The 17,851-nt window shown below is 34.6% G+C and overlaps 1 protein-coding gene across 2 annotated transcripts in view; it reads left to right on the top strand.

Moving 5' to 3' along the window:
* BTBD8 (BTB domain containing 8) overlaps positions 1-17,851 on the top strand; it is a 102,314-nt gene that overhangs the window by 25,344 nt on the left and 59,119 nt on the right. For both annotated transcript variants that reach the window (XM_081056166.1, XM_081056165.1), the window contains exon 5: positions 13,405-13,494. In XM_081056166.1, coding sequence (XP_080912292.1) covers positions 13,405-13,494 — 90 coding nt within the window. The remainder of the gene's footprint in view (positions 1-13,404; positions 13,495-17,851) is intronic.

The raw sequence follows: 17,851 nt of genomic DNA, 5'->3' as shown, positions 1-17,851 counted from the left end.
CTTCCAAATACCTTTCTTTTCAGTACCTGATATTATACCATTAGACATTCATTCGCTGGGGTAAAACATTGTCGAATCTATCTTAAAATGTAGATTTCTTTGAATATTTAGTAAATCAGCACTAACTCAGAAGGTCAATGTTCTAGTCTTGGCTCTGCCACTAATTAGCTATATATTTTGGGGGTAATCAGCTACAAGCTTTTTCAGAAGCATGTAGTTTAATAATTAAGACAGCCTTTCTGGGTTTAGATTCTATCATTTGTGTAATGGTTGGGAAGTTATTTACTCTCTCCAAGTCTGAATGTCTTTATCTATAAAAGGAATAACTATAATAGACTATAGAATGGCTGTGAGGATTGAATCAGATAATGCACACAAAACATTTAGCACAATACCTGGCACATTGTAAGCTTTCAGTAAATGTTAGTTGCTATAAATATGTATTAGATATCTGGAAGGGAGGCACATTGTTGCCTATTCTACCATATTTTATGGTGGTGGTTGGAAAACTATGGCCCAATTCTTTTTTTTTTTTTTTTTTTTTTTTAAAGATTTTATTGGGGAAGGGGAACAGGACTTTTTTTCCAAGTCAAGTTGTTGTCCTTTCAATCAGCTCCAGGTCCAGTTGCCACTGCTAGTTGCAGGGGGCGCAGCCCACCATCCCTTGCGGGAGTCGAACCGGTAACTGAGCAATCTGGGAGCTCAGCGGCAGCTCAGCTCAAGGTACCGTGTTCAATCTTAGTTGCAGGGGGCAGAGCCTCCCATCCCTTGTGAGATTTGAGGAATTGAACTGGAACCTTGTGGTTGAGAGCCCACTGGCCCATGTGGGAATCGAACCGGCAACCTTCGGAGTTAGGAGCACGGAGCTCCAACCACCTGAGCCACCAGGCCGGCCCCTGGCCCAATTCTAATCAGTGGCCTCTTTTTATATAAAACAGGATATGCAACAGGAACCTGTATTTTTGTCTGATATTTACTATCTGTCCCTTTACAGAAAAAGTTTGCTGTTGCGTCTTACTATTTTTGCCAGGAAACTTTAATAAAATAATTATAATAAAATTCCAAATTACCATACAATAAAGTGAATTACTAACATCTTAATATTAATTACTTTATTAATGATAAGTGGTTAACCCTGTCCACTTGAGAGGTTTAGAGTAGTGGTAAATTAGATATAGGTACAATAGAGGGAAAAGAGATGAAATTCCTTGGTACCACAGGTGTTTGAGGGAGGTTGCAATCGGGAACCAAAGCAAAAGGCACTGGGTGCATGAAGGGAAACAAACCACCTATAGTAGAAGCTCCTTAGCTGAGCTTGACTGAACCTACTCTTTAGATATTCTCTACAGAATATGCTAACATGTTGGGCAGAATTCTCAAGGTTTAAGAGGCCATTCTCTAGTATACCTACACGTTTCTATTCCTGTTTTTGGGTTTGTGTCTTTCAAGAGTCACTTGGCGTTTGTTGCCAAATCTTTTTAATGTCATTTGAATTTATTATTTTGATGGTATAACTTAATGAAATATAAACCGATGGTATATGAAGTATGGAAAGAAAGAGTTACTATTCCAGTGAAAACTGAAGTGACTGTTTTGGAAAGATTTAATAAAGGAGAGTCACTTTAAAAATTGCTATTGAATTCAGTATAGACGAAACAATATAAAAGTTTGAGGGGAAGTTATAAAAATCCAAAATGATTTTATATTTTAGATTGCTTCCCAAAAGTTTTAAATTTTTCTTCACTTTAGAGTAGCTTGAACTAGAAATCATAGACGGCATATATGGATATAGTTTTTGCAAGAAATATGAGGCTCCAATCAACGAACCCATGTTTAAAAAAAGAAAGATTGAGCTTGTGATGAAAGATTTGTGAATGAGTGCATATTTATTTTTAAGTTAGAATAAAATGGTTATGATATATACAAATTATTTTTTAAAATTATCTCCTGATTTTTTTTGATCAACCAAGCAACTAATTGTGTTAGATAATAGGGCATCCACTATACCTAACAAATCATTTTTTAACTCAGAAAAGGCTAATCCTATGAAAGCTATCGTCAGTGGATGTCAAAAATGGATATCTCAAGAGAAAGCTAATTTTCCTTTTTTAAAGTTTATTTTCTCTAAAATATTTGTGAAGAAGTGGAGTGGGTAACAGTGACAGCTCCAAGAAGTTTGGAGTCACTACTCTGGATTTATCCCTTATTAAATTATGTGGACTAAAAGGGAAAATATATTTTTGGAGCAAGAGTAGTTTAAAAATTGGTCTTAGTAAAACATTCCTTCTTTAGAGCTTCTCTAATTCAGGCCATTATTCTGCCTGGAGTAGTGAATCTAGTTCAGCTAACATCAGGAAGTACTGAACAGCAATGTACTAAAAGCAAGAGCAAGGGGGAAATTAGGGCATCGCAACAGAGCCTTTAGAGCAGCCTTGTCAGTTGAGATTAAATTTAATCAAAAGGGGAAAATGGTTTTTGGACTGTTGGAAAATGGAAAATCTGGCAAAGATTTTTAATTCACCATGCCATCTACAACATTATTTTTTTAAACTGAGGCTTGTATCCTAATTAAATAGGAATGTTTCCCAAGTTTCTGCCTTAAGTTCAGGGTAATTGTTTAAGCCTCAGATGCTTTTATTCTTACTTGGATGGAAATAGCTTGCGTGCTAGTTCAGGTCTTCTGAGAAGTAGACACAAAGATGGGATTAGACTTGCAAGAAATGTATTAGGGTAAATACATGTCGCGTCCAGCATGACGAGGGTTGTGGGGAGCAAGGAGGGCGGCACAGGGTTAAGAAAAGACAGTAGCCATGAATAGAGTTTAAGTGGGGGGGGGGCAAGGGACGGGCTGCCTCAAGGTCTGGGCTGTGGGTGCCTAATCGGGCCTACGCATTAGCTTTTATTAGTTATGTGGGGAAGTTAAGGAGATAAAACTTGTCAAGCTGAAGATCTGTGAATCCTATACATCATAATAGGAAACTGGTTCAAGCCAATCCCCCTTGCCTGCAGGGAGCTGCACCACAAGTCTCAACTTCTCCAAGGGACAAAACCTATATGCATGTGAATAGATGGAGAGCACACCATTGAATGTCTTCCCCTGCAGGTTGTGGGAAGGAATGCAGCCACAGAGGTAGAAGCTTTCCTTAGCCTGGGGAAGGTGGGGGGCTGTGCCCACCTCTGTGAACCTCATGGGTTCTCCTGTTGGTCCCCATTCGACTGCGCCTGTCTTAGGTTGCTTTCCACGTGGAAAGTCGTACCCGTCATTAACTGTCCAGTCATCTTTGGGGCCAAACAGGGAGACATAAGGTGCAAACACAAAAGTGAAGCAAAGTCCCTGAAAGGATCCGTCTTACAGACTCTCCTTTCTTTGGGGGCAGGTACAAGGAGACAGACGGTTAGGCTGCAGAGTGGCGACAAATGCATATAAAAGAACATGGGAAGGAATCCAGAGATGACTGGGAGAGCAGTTAAACTGCAGTGTTCTTTTGACCCTGAGTGAAGGAGAACGGAAAGGAAGGAAGCTTGGTTAGAAGCATCTTAGACTGCAGTGCAGTTCTGAGGAAAGTTTGACAGGCTGCTGGAAAGTTCCCAAGCCACAGTCATCCATCAGAAAAGGCCCTCTCTCCCAGGAATAGGCCTGCTTTAGTATCACTGATGTGCTCACTCACTAGCAGGGAACAGCCAGTGAGAAGGTGGCCTTGGGACCAATGCGGTATAGATTTAAGAGTGCTGTAGCTAGGGCCATAGGTCAGTTATACAGTTAAAGATCAGAGAGATGCATTCTGTGACTTGCCACACATGTAAATCATGATATGCTACATACTTATATATCTTTACCATTAGGCATAGTAAATAGATGGAAGGATAGAATTCTAATAGTATTCTTAATTAAGAATTATGTAATGAGCACTTGTTATATGCCAGGTACTATGTTTTGTGCTGAGATTGAGATAAGAAATAAAGAATAAAGTACAGAGCAGCAAATCGATTGTATATTTTAAAATTCAGCATGATCAGTGTATTAGAAAAGTCAGCCATAGACAAATTTCTGCTAAGAAAGCCAATAAAGTATTAACAGTGGTTATTTATGTAGAGTGGAATTGAAGTAAACAAGGAGAGGACTTAAAATGTTCACTTTTAAGATTCTGTATTGGAGTTTATTACACGTATAAATTCTTATAATTTAAAAATGTATTTTAAAATTTTAGCTTTCCATGCTTGAGGAAAGAATTGTAGACTGCTTAATATTTTTTATCTGTTTATATAGGCTTAATCATACTTTAAGGTTACTATCTTTGTCCTCTTTTATAGAAAAATAAAAATTCTATAGCAAATTTACTGAATTAAATATTTCACTTGATATTAGATTCTGTTACTTTTTCTCTTCTGTTTAGGTGTGATTTATGCTTTTTATAACCTCTTAAGGTAGAATCTTAGGTCATTGATTTGAAACCTTTTCCTTTTCTAAGATAAGCATTTAAAAGCTAAAATTTTACCTCTAGGTACTGCTTTAACTGCATTTCATAAATTTTGGTATATTGTATTTTTATTTTCATTGGAGTAAACATATTTTCTAATTTCCTTTTGATTTCTTCTTTGACCCCTGGATTATTTAGATGTGTGCTAAACTTCCAAATATTTGAGAATTTTCCAGGTTTTTTTCCATAATTGATTTCTGGTGTAATTCCATTGTGGTTAGAGAACATATTCTGTATTAGTTCATTTCAATTTATTGAGACTTGTTTTATGGCTCAGAATATGATCTGTCTTAGTGAATGTTCCACATGTACTTGAAAAGACTGTGTTTTGGTATACTGGGGTGGAGTGTTCTATAAATGCCGCATTGGTTGATAGTGTTGTTCAAGTCTTCCATACCTTTAACTGGCTTTTTGTGGACTTATTCTGTTATTTACTGAGAAGGAGAAGAATTACTTGAAGTCTCTAAGTATAATTGTGAATTTGTCTGTTTCTCCCTTCAGTTCTATCAGTTTTTGCTTCATGTATTTTGAAGGTTTCTTATTTGGTACACACACATTTAGTATTGTTATTTCCTCTTGATGAATTTACCCCTTTTATATTATGAAATATCACTCTTTACCTCAAGTAATGTTCCTTGTTGTGAAGTCTGCTGTCCGATGTTAATAGAGCTACTCCAGCTTTCCTGTTTCACTTTTTTTTTAATTAAAGTGTAAAATTGACATATAACATTGTATTAGTTTCAGTGTACAACACAATGATTTGATATTTGTATATATTGCAAAATAATCACCACTCCAGTAATCATCCCACTCCAGCTTTTTTATGGTAGTGTTTATACGTTGTATCTTTTTCCATCCTTTTATTTTTAATTCTCTATGTCTTTATATTTGAAATGGGTTTAAAATTAATTTATTGTTGACAGGATATAATTGTGCCTTGCTTTTATTATCTGGTCTTATAATCCTTTTAATTGAAGAATTATAGCATTTCTGATAATGTAATTATTAGTATGTTGGGGTTCAAGTCTATCATTTTACTGTTAGTTTTTTTTTTTCTTCTCTTTTTTCTCTTTTCCTTCCTTTCTTTTGTATTAACTGCGTTAAAATTTTTTAAATTTTAGTTTGTTTTCACTATTGGCATAATAGCTATAGTGTGTGTGTGTGTGTGTGTGTGTGTGTGTGTATGTGTGTGTGTTGTGCACGCATGTGTGTTATTTTTTTTTTTTTCTAGTGGTTACTCTAGGATTTACAATGTGCATTGTTTCTGATTTTATGTAGTTGGGTCCTCTATTTTTCTTGATGAGTCTGGTTAAAGGTTTATCAGTTTTGTTTATCTTTCAAAGAAACAGCTCTGGGTTTCATTGATCTTTTGCATTTTTTTCTTTTTTAGACTATTTCGTTTATTTCCACTCTGATCTTTATTACTTCCTTCCTTCTACTCACTTCGGGCTTTATTCTTCTTTTTCTAGTTCTTTAAGGTGTAAAGTTAGATTGTTTATTTGAGGCTTTTCTTGTTTCTTGAGGTAGGCCTGTATTGAATTTCCCTCTTAGAATTGTTTTGGCTGTGTCCTATAGATTTGGGGTTATGTTTTCATTAGCATTTGTCTCAGGTATTTTTGATTTCTTCCTTAATCTCATTGTTAACCCATTCCTTGTTTAGTAGCATGTTGTTTAGCCTCCATGTATTTGTGTGTTTTTCAGTTTTCTTCTTGTAACTGATTTGTAATTTAATACCATTGTGATTGGAGAAGATGCTTGATAAAATTTTAATCTTAAATTTATTGATACATACTTGTTTTGTGGCCTAACATGTAGTCTATCCTAGAAAATGTTTTATGTGCACCTAAAAAGTATATATTCTGCTGCTTTGGGGTAAAATGTTCTAAAAATATTGATTAAATCCATCTGGTCTAATGTGTCATTTAAGGCCACTGTTTCCTTGCTGACTTTCTGTCTGGATGATCTATCCATTGGTGTCAATGGAGTGTTAAAGTCACCTACTATGATGTATTACTGTCAATCTCTCCCTTAATGTTCATCAGTATTTGCTTTATATATTTAGGAGCTCCTGTGTTTGGTGTGTAAATGTTTACAAAGTTTATATCCTCTTGTCGGATTGATCCCTTTATCATTATGCAATGTCCTTCTTTGTCCCATTATGGCCTGTTTTAAAGTCTATTTTTTCTGATATAAGTATTGCTACGCCACGCCAGCTTTTTTTCATTTCCATTTGCATGAAATATCTTTTTCTATCCCTTTACTTTCAGCCTCTGTGTGTCTTTCAATCTGAAGTGAGTCTCTTGCAGACAATATATTATGGGTCTTGTTTCCTTATCCACTCAGCCACCCTGTGTCTTTTAATTGAAGCATTTAATCCATTTACATTTAAAGTAATTATTGGTAAGTATGTAATGATTACCATTTTATTAATATTTTTTTAATCTTGTTTTTTTCTTAATTGGAGAACACTGGGGAGCTGTGTGCCTTTCTAGGGCCCATCAGCTCTAAGTCATTGTCCTTCAATCTAGTTGTGGAGGGTGCAGCCCAGTTCCAAGTCCAATCGCCATTCTGAATCTCAGTTGCAGGGGGTGCAGCCCACCATCCCACGCAGGAATCAAACCGGCAACCTTGTTGCCAAGAGCGTCAGCTCTAACCAACTGACCATCTGGCTGCCCTGAGTCTTCTTCTTAATGAAGTCTCGTTAATCTTGTGATGAGGTTTGGTGGTGATAAACTCCTTTAGCTTTTTCTTCTCTGGGAAACTATCTGTTCTTCAATTCTAAATCATAGCTTTGATGGATAGAGTAATCTTGGTTGTAGGTCCTTTCTTTTCATCACTTTGAATATTTCATGCCAGATTCTCTGTATTTAACCTTTCACATTTTAATTATGATGTGTCTTCATGTGGGGCTTTTTGGGTTCATCTTGTTTGGGACTTCTTGCGCTTTTTTGACTTGTATGTTTGTTTGCCAGGTTATGGAAGTTTTCAGTCATTATTTCTTCAAATAGGTTTTCAATTTCTTGCTTCTTTCTTCTTCTGGTACCCCTATGATGCAAATGTTGTTATGCTTGATGTTGTTCCAGAGGTCCCCTAAACTATCTTCATTTTGTAATTCTTTTTGCTCTTCCAATTGGGTGTTTTCCATTACCTTCTCTTCAAAATCTCTTATTTGATCTTCTGCTTCACCTAATCTGCTGTTCATTCCATGTAATGTATTCTTCATCTCTGATTGGTTCTTTTTTATAGTTTCTATCTCTTTGTGTAAGTTCTCACCAAGTTCATCTACTCTTCCCTTGTTTTTTCAGAATTCCTTAGTTTTTGCCTAATGTCCTTTTTTCAGTTCTAAGATTCCCATTCAGGGTACCATATTGCATTTAGTGGTTATGTCTTTTTAAGCTTCTCTTAGCTGTGACAGTTTCTCGTACTTGCCTTGTTTTTGATGACCTTGACAGTTTGAGGACTAATTAGACAGTTGAGGCTAATATTTTGTAAAATGTCCCTTAAATGAAGTTTATCTTATGTGTGTTTTTTTTTTTTCATTTCAATTGATTCTTGTGTCCCTTTGACACCCACCCCAATTGTGTGTATGTGTGTGTAGCATTTTCTTACTTTCTGGCACTAAAAAATGCTCTAGTCTCATCTGTCCTTGAACCCTGGTTCCTTTTATTCTAGTGACATTAGAAACGAATATCTGGACACTGGATGTGCTTGTTGCTATTCTTTTAGTTGACAGAGAAAGGAAATATATGTGTGTAAATTAACCTGCATATCTGAACATATCTACAAATACTTCTGTATGAATCCATCTTTCTGTTAAGCTAAACATGATTTCACACTGATGTCTCCAACACTAATTTGTTACCACATGAATCATCCTAGTCTTGCCCCCTTGCTTCTCTATAGTCTTCTACTATAGCAGTGAGAAACCTGGCTTTCATTAACCAACATCTAGTACTTAATTGTTCAGTTCCAGTGTTCAAGTACAGCGTTTCAGAATTGTCAATCTGTACTTCCATGAGAAATCACGAACTAGAGTACAGTGGCTTGTGTATTGTTCCTTTGCTTTTACTCTTACAGTCTCTGTTCATTTCCAAAGTTATTTAGGCCAGCACCTTTCTCTCCCATTCCCTTGAGTGAGGTTATTCTATACATTTGCAATACAGTTAGATTCTTTTGTCACAGTCTGCATTTCATCATGAGATCCGCTGACCTCCTCCTATGTGTTTTTGTTTTAATTTATATATAGTAAGGTTCACATATGCTATAAAGTTTGGTGGATTTTTATAAATGCATATTGTCCTGCATCTACTATTACAGAATTATACAGAATAATTTCAACTAAAAATCTCCTGTAATTGACCTATTCAACTTTTCCCCTTCCCCAAACCTCTGGCAATTTTTGTACTGTCTCCATAGTTTTGCCTATTCCAGAATGTCATATAAATAGAATAATACAATATGTAGCCTTTGCAGATGCAGTTTTTCACTTAGCAACATGCATTTATGATTCATCCATGTTTTTATGTGGCTAATTCCTTTTTAAATGATAGTTCATTCCTTTTTTATCACCAAGTAGTATTTCATTGTAATGAACGTACCATGATTTGTTTATCCTTAGTTTTGGTGATTGTGAATAAAGCTGTTATAAACATTTTTTTTTATTATTAGTTTCAGCTGTACGGAACAATGTAATAGTTAGACATTTATACCTCTGACTGTTATGAACATTTGAGTGCAAGTTTTTGTGGGGACAAAAGTTTTCAGATCTGTTGGGAGTGTAATTGCCAGATTATATGGTAAGACTATGTTTAGCTTTGTAAGAAACTGCCAAAATGTCTTTCAAAGTTGCTGTATAACTTGCATTTCTACCAGCAATGAATAAGAGTTCCTTTTGGTCCTCATGAGAAATTGATATTGTCAGTTTTGGAATTTTAGTCTTCTATTAGGTGTATACTGGTATTTCATTGTTGTTTTACATTTTATTTCCCTAATGACAAATGATGTTGAGGTTTTTTCATATTCTTATTTGCCATTTATAGATCCTTGGGAGTTTTTTGTTCAGATCTTTTGCTCATATAATAATTGGGTTGTTTGTGGTCTTATGTTTAAGCATATTTGGAATGGAAGTCCTTTTTCTAACATGATTTGCAAATACTTTCTCCTAGTTGGTGCCTTGTCTTTTCATTCTCTTAACGATATCTTTTATAGAGCAAAAATTTTTAATTTTAGTGGAGTCTATCTTACCATTTTTTTCTTTTATGGATTATACTTTTGATGTGGTATCTAAACTTATCACCAAATCCAAGAAATTAAGTTTCCTTCTAGAATTTTATGGTTTGTGTTTTATATTTAGGTCTATGACCCATTTTGGGTTAATTTTTGTGTGAGGTCTGTAGGTTTATTTTATTTTTTTTACATGTGGATGTCCAGTTTTTCCAGCACCATTTGTTGAAAAGACTATCCTTTCTCCATTGAAATGCCACTGTGCTTTTGTTAAAACTCAGTTGACTATATTTATGTAAGTCTATTTCTGGCCTCTCTATTCTATTCCATTGATCTCTGTGTCTCTTCTTTCACCAATACTTCCTGTCTTGAATACTGTAACTGTATAGAAACTCTTGGAATCAGTTTGTGTGAATCCTCCAGCTTTGTTCTTCTTTTTCAGTATTTTGCTGGCTATTTTAGGTTTTTTTGCCTTCCCATATAAATTTTAAAATCATTTTGTCAGTATCTACAAAATAGCTTTCTAGGACTTTTATTAGAATTGCCTAAATTTTTTTCTTTTTGTTTTGCTGGAATTGCCTAAATTTTAAAATCCTAAATATGTGTTCAATTTTGTCAAATGCTTTACTATATTTTGATGGTCACATGATTTTTCTCCTTTTATTTTGTTGATGTCAAGTTGCTCGATTTTGAAATGTAAATCTTGCATTTATGCAATAATTTCAAGTTCGTTGTGATTTTTTTATTCATTGTATTTATTGCTGGATTCAGTTTGCTAATATTTTATTTAAGATTTTTCCATCCATATTCATGAGAGAGACTGGCCTATAATTTTTCTTTTTTTATAATAGGTCTCAAGGTCATACTGACTTCATAAAATGAGTTGGGAAGTATTTCTTTTTTTTCCATTTTATTTTTTTTATTTATTTAAGTAAGATTGATTTTACCTCTTCCTTAAATGTTACTTTGAAGTCACTGGAAAGTCATCTTGGCCTGTTCTTTATTATGTAGGTTTTATTTTCATCCTTTTTTTTACAGTTTAATTTATTGAGTTGGGATTCATATACAATCAAATGTACACAATTAAAAGTCCAATTTGATGAGTTTTGACTAATATATAAACCTGTATAATACCACCACAATCAAGATAGAGAATATTTTTATCACCTAAAAAGTTCCCTTGTGCTCATTTGCCATCAGCCCCTCCCCTCTCCGTAGCCCCAGGCAAAACCTGAGTTTCGTATGCTTATTTGCCATCTGTATATCTTTGGTGAGTTTCCTGTTCATGTATTTTGCCTAATTTTTAATTGGGTTGTTTTCTTATTGTTACGTGTTTTCTAAATTATAGGTTATTTTAACTGTTCTAAAATTTCATGTAAACGAACTCTGACATATTATATTGTGTTTGGCTTCTTTTGCTTAGCGTAATGTTTTTGAGCTTTATCTTTGGATATTATATATGTATTAGTATTTCATTCAATTTTTATTGCTGAGAAGAATTGCATTATATGTATGTACCAGAATTTGTTTATCCATTCTCTTGTTGGTAGACGTTATTTCCAGTATTTAGCTATTATTAATAAAACTAACATGCACATTTGTGTGCAAGTCTTTGCGTGAGTATATATTTTCATTTCTTTTGAGTAAATACATAGGAGTGGAATTGCTGGGTTATGTGATAACTGGATGTTAATTTTTTATGAAATTGACAAACATTTCTCCAAACTGGCTCTGTCATTTTTCACTTCCACCTACATGCTATGAGGAGTTCCATTTGTTTCTCATCTTTACCACCGCTTGATATTATCAGTCTTTTCAATTTTCGCCTAGTAGGTGTGTAGTGGTATCACACTGTGGTGTTTATTTACATTCTCTTATCATTAGTAATGTTGAGTATCATCTCATGTGCTTATTGGCCATTTGCAGATCTTATGATGTTTCTATTCCAATCTTTTGCCCAGTTATTTTTAAAGCACTCTTACTATCGCTTTATAATAAGTTTTAAAATCATGTCTTCCAACTTTTTTCTTCTGTTTGATGGTTATTGGGCTATTGTGGGTCCTTTGCAATAGCAAAGGAACGAAGTTATCAATTGCCACTAAAAATACTTGATCAAGATTGTGTGGAATCTAGAAATTAATTTAGGCAGAATGGATGTATTAACAGCTTTGGGTCTTTAAATCCATGAGCATAGTTGAGCTCTTTCTTAGGTCTTTTAAAATTTATCTCAACAATGTTTTACAGCTTTTAATATAGAGGTATTGCACTTTTATTTGTTCCCATGTATTTCACCTTTTTGATACTAGTGTAGATGAAATTCCTTCATTTTCTAATTGTTGATTATTAAGCTTGATTATCTTTGGGTGATTGCTGGACATTTTACTGAAAATTTATAGAAATAAGTTGACACTCTGGGTGAAGTTATTTTAATGAAGACAGGAATTCCTTTTGCTTCTGGCTGGCTGTTAGACTAGATGCAGATCACTTTAATCTACTCAGGGATTGAGCTGATTCAAAGCTGGACTTCAGTTCTAATAAGGGCTTGTCTATTTCCCATTCATTCTTCTTCCTAGTGTGTAGTCCTTCAGACTCCAACTGTAATCCTGTGGTATCCACGAAAGCCTCCCCTCTTTGATGGACCCCAAATTCCAATTTGTGTGCCTCTAAGCCTATGAAGATTGCTAAAAGCTATGCTCAGCTTCTTAGCCTGTCAGCTATTGCTTTTGTTTTCAAATTTGGCAATTACCTCAGTGGAAAAAGTTACCTCAAATACCTGATCACCTCTTCTGTCTTCTCTCTTATAGTTTGTCTCAAAAGCTACCACCACAGTAGCTTTATGATGCCTTCAAATCATGCTTACAGTGGTACCTCGAGTTTCGAACGTAATCTGTTCCAGAAGACCATTCGAGTTCTGAAACGTTAGAAAACCGAGGCACCGTTTCCCCATAGAAAGTAACACAAAATGGATTAATCCTTTACAGACCTTTAAAATCAACCCCTAAAACTGCAAATTTGGCATGAATTTTACTATCTAATGACACCATACATCTATAAAATTTATGGTGTTCGTAAACCTTAAAGTTCATCAATGGAGATGTTCGGCCAAGGTACCACTGTATTTATTTTTTTTAAAGATATATATATGTTAACATAACATGCCCATTTTTTCTAGCTGTTTTTAGTAGGAGGGTTGGTCTTAGACAACCTAGTCAGCCATTGCCAGAAGTGGCTTTCTCTTCTCCTTCTTGCCCTCCATTCTTCCATCCTATCCTCAACTAGAACATAACATTGTTTTCTGTAGTATCTCATTTACTACTGTATTTCCAGCACAGAAAATAATGCCTAGCACAGAATAGAAGTCAATGGATATTTGAAGGAACATCTTTTGGTCTTTATTTTTACATTTGTAAGTGATTTATTACTTTCTTACTTAATGGAAATAGTTTCAATTATTATTAAAATTAAAGAGATTTTTTAAGAGAAAAAACTGAAAACATAAGGGCATTAGAATTAATGTTATAATCAAGCAATCAAATTAGGTGGAAATATAGGTTTATAATTTTTATTATAATCTGTCAGTGAATACAAACAAGACAAATAGATTATCATGTTTTAAAAGGTAAAGATGAAGAGTTTCATGAAAAATTACATTTTGCATAGTATGTAAATCTTTACCTGTGTTTTTCCCCCCTCTTCCCTTTAGAGCCATTTTAAGTGCCAGATCGAGTTATTTTGCTGCGATGCTGTGTGGCTGTTGGGCTGAAAGCTCTCAAGAGTACATTACTCTTCAAGGGTAAGCATAATTTTTACAAGGCAGCTTGACTGAAAATGATTGCAAATAACACAAAGCACTTTTTATGAATCAAGGAAATATTTCTCATGTGGTAAAATTCAACCAAGTGTATTTTCTGAAAATGAGGTAGTAGGGGACATTTAGTAGTAGAGATAGTATATTAGCCATCTTAGACTGCTATAACAAAGTACCACAAAAATTTAAACAACAGAAATTTTATGTTCTCACAGTTCTGCAAGATCAGTATGCCAGCAAGGTCGGTGTCTAGTGAGAGCTCTTACCCTGGGTCCCTGGGTTGCAGACAGCCGCTTCTCGCTGTGTGCTCAAATGGCCTTTCTTTAATACATGAGGGTGGGGTGGAGGAGGTGTAAAGAAGGTTAAGGGAGAGAGAGAAAGAGGGAGGGAGAGAGAGAGAGAGAGAGAGAGAGAGAGAGAGAGAGAGAGAGAGAGAGATCTCTCTTATAGTGCTCTCTTATAGTGTCCTTCTTATAGGGACACTAATCCTATCACATCAGTGCAGGTCCCCACCTTTATTACCTCATTTAACCTTCATTACTTCCTTAGAAACCCCATCTCCAAATGTAGCCACTCTGGGGGTTTAGGGTTCAATATATACCGGGGGTGCCAAAAAAATGCATACACATGACTTGTATTCATCTTTTGTTATCAGTATATATTATTACAATTTTGATACAGTTTTTTCCTTTCTTAAAATGTGTATACATTTTGGCACCCTTTGTATAAATGACTTTGGGTGGGTGGGAGAACACAAATACTCAGTCTATAACAGGTAGTTTCTTTTCTCTTTCTTTTCTTTTTTTTTTCTTTTAAAGAATAAATTGAATAGGTAAAGATTTCAACAACCTATGATAATGCAATGGTGAATCTGCACAATTGGTGGCAATTTATACAAACTACCGATACAGCTATTAATAGTGAACTACTTCCTTAAATGATGACGTGGAACATTTTTTGGACATAGATGATCACTGTGAGAATCTATACATTATGGGGGAGGGCTGTCTCTGAAGGAAAATTGCCTGGGAGATCTGACAGAGCCTCTCAACTCTGTGTCATTCTCACCATTGATGTTTCCGTCACTGGGTCAGTCTTGGCCAGAGACTTACGTAGATATGAAATGGTGATGGTGGAAATTCCATAGCAGTGGATGCATGGAAAGTACTGATAAATTCTTACCATTTATTTGTCACACAGGCTTATAATCTTGAGCCTTCTAGGTTACAATGATCTGGTTCTCTTTCTAACTAAAACAGATTCCCAAATGCCTCTCACTTTGTAATTTCTCTTTATAAAACAGAATTTTGAAACATTATTTGTAAGAATATATAATGTGTTTTATTTTTTGATATTATATGCTTTTAATAGAAATGAAACGCATATGCAAAATGACCTAACCCCTTTTCTTTCATACCAGGGCCTTTAGAAGGTTACGTTTTAATTATACTACCACAGTTTGAATACACAGATCACAACGTATTTTGCAGTCTGTTTTTTGGGTATAGTGTCAACTACTGCCACTGTTAATGATTTCAGTTATGTATCCATGGAAATGATATGGATTCCCTTATTTCAGTGTATTTTTTTTTAAGAAAAAAGACTAGACTAATGAAAGAATAATAAAGAAAAAGTAATGGAGGATATAAAATTGCACATATAAGCATCAAGTTTTTATTTGATATGGCTACTAAAGTAAACTTCCTATCCAACTGATGTGTCCCCCACATGCATAAAATATTTACACATGGAAGGTTTTTCTTTTTTTTTCAGTCTCCCACTAATATAACATCAAAACGTAACATGAATTGCTTTGGTGATGTTAAAAAAGAAAGTAACATTTGTGTCTAAGTAATCCTGTTGTCTTTCCTTCTGAGTTTCTCTTATTATTTAAAAATTATTTTTATTAAGATATAATTGACATATATCGTTGTTAGTTTTAGGTGTGTAATATGACCATATATATGTATATATATATAAATGATTGCTACAATAAGTGAAGTTAACATCCATCACCACATACAGTTACAATTTTTTTTCTTGTGATGAGAGCCTTTAAGATCTACTCCTCAGCAACTTGCAAGTATACCATACAATGTTATTAACTATAGTCACCATGCTGTACATTACATCCCTAGGATTTATTTATTTTAGAACTGGAAGCTTGTACTTTTTGACCACCTTCACCCATTTAACCCACACTCTACCCCCTGCCTCTGGTGACCAGTGATTTCTGATTATGGAAAATTTTATATGCCAAGCTAAAAAGTTTGTTATCCTATGGGTAAAAGGAATGTGTAGATGGATCAGTTGGTGACTGTAGATCACTGTAGATAAACAACCTGAAAGTTATATGTATCCTACTGATAAGATCTCTTTTTATGATGAATTTAAAATGATCCCTTGAATACAGGAAGGATAGTGCTAGCAGAGGCCAATCTCTCTAAGTAAGCCAATGCTAGGGATCATCACTGTGGTGTGATTTTGGAAATTTGTCCAGGGACTAGTTTGACTCAGAATGCAACCTTTTTGGAATTCATTGAAAATCATGTGATTTTTTTTTTTGTAGTGAGATAAAGGTCAAAAGAAGTATATGATCATGGGATCTTATTCTACAGCATGGGAAAGTAATTTACAGAGAGTACATGTCTAATTTTTTCCTGGAAGAAATTTTATTTCCTTGTACATTTAGTAACAGTTTTTACTACCTGATATCTATTATTGTTTACCGTTGTCATTCTCTCCAAATAGAGTCTGTCCTCAGCAGTAATAATAGCTTACAATAATACCGTGTATTTTCTAGACTTCTTCCACATTTGCTATGCCCTTTAATTTTTAAAATCAATCTTTGAGAGAGTAGGTCTATTCACATATTACAGGTGAATAAAAACAAGATCAGATAAGTTAAATGTCTTCCTGAGGTCACCTGGTTAATATAATAAGTGCTTCTGCTAGTATAAATCACATGTTTGTTGATTCCTAATTCAGAGTCCAGTCCACCACAGTCACTGAAGACATTAAAAGTTTCCTATTGACATGTTCTTGAGCTAGCTAAACAGCCCTCCACTATTTAAATCAGTGACTTTCAACAACAAAATAAATAAATAAAATATTTTTAACTAAAAAAATTAAACAAAAACAAACAAACAAATAAATAAATCTGTGACTTTTAAACTTAATCCCATAGGACCCTAAAGGTCCTGGGAACACATGGTGTGGGATTGGGATCTGAGGGGAAGGCCCTTTGGGAAGACCCTCTTTAAACAGAGCTGCACTACCTTTATCTGTTTATATTGTTCAAGATGACCTCTGAGTTTAGCTGTAGGAATGAAGGCAATCCGTAATCAGCCCTCATGAGCCATCAGATTAAACATTCAAAACACACAGGCTTTTAAAGATGAAGTCTATTTATTAAGAGATCAATAGACAAGAAACGAGTGACGTCAACTATTGGTCTCTACTTTCTTACCTGTAATTTTCCATCTTTGATCATGATGGAGGTAATGGATAAGTATCTCCTCTTATAATATGGCTTGACTACTGCTGACCAACTTTAATAGCTGTTCAAGGAAAAATCAAATAGAAATAACCAAATTTGCCATCACAACAGAAGTGAAGGGAAAATACTGTAAGATGAGAGAGCCATCAATGACCAGGCTCACACATCTTACAGTATTTTCCCTTCACTTCTGTTGTGATAAGCAAGGCTCTGCTCCTTACTGGTTCATCTTATCCAGAGCTGCTTTATTAGCAGCGGAGGCTCACTTCTAATCGGCTTATTCTAATGCTACCACATTGGAGATGAGTTACGTATCTTTTTTCTTGCCTGATAAAGCAAGGTTTTCTAACACTAACATGAAAGAAGAAAGTACCTCCTGACAGCTGGGTTTTATCTACATCCTTTATTATTATTATCCACAATATGTTTTTCTTTTTTCTCTTGTATCACATATCAAATTGACTGTCTCAAATTACCACCTAAAATGTAATTAATATCATGGTATATAAAGCTATAGAAAGACTGAAGGGGATTTAGGAATTTTACTTTAAAAAAATCACATCTTACATGCAAAAAAATGAAATTAGACTACTTTCTTACACCATATATAAGAATAAGCTCAAAATAGCTTAAAGACTTATATGTAAGACCCGAAAGCATAAAACTCCTAAAAGAAAACATTGGCAGTAAACTTATTAACATTGCTCTTAGTAGTATTTTTTTGGATATGTCTCCTCAGGCAAGGGAAACAAAATAAAAAAATAAACAAATGGGACTACATCAAACTAAAAAAGTTTTTGCAAAGAAAAGGAAACCATCAACAAAACGAAAAGAGAACCTATT

This window comes from Rhinolophus hipposideros (assembly GCF_964194185.1).
Source record: "Rhinolophus hipposideros genome assembly, chromosome: 8".
Classification (NCBI taxonomy): Eukaryota; Metazoa; Chordata; class Mammalia; order Chiroptera; family Rhinolophidae; genus Rhinolophus; species Rhinolophus hipposideros.
Note: the sequence above shows the minus strand (reverse complement) of the source record. Positions and strands in the feature narration are given on the sequence as shown.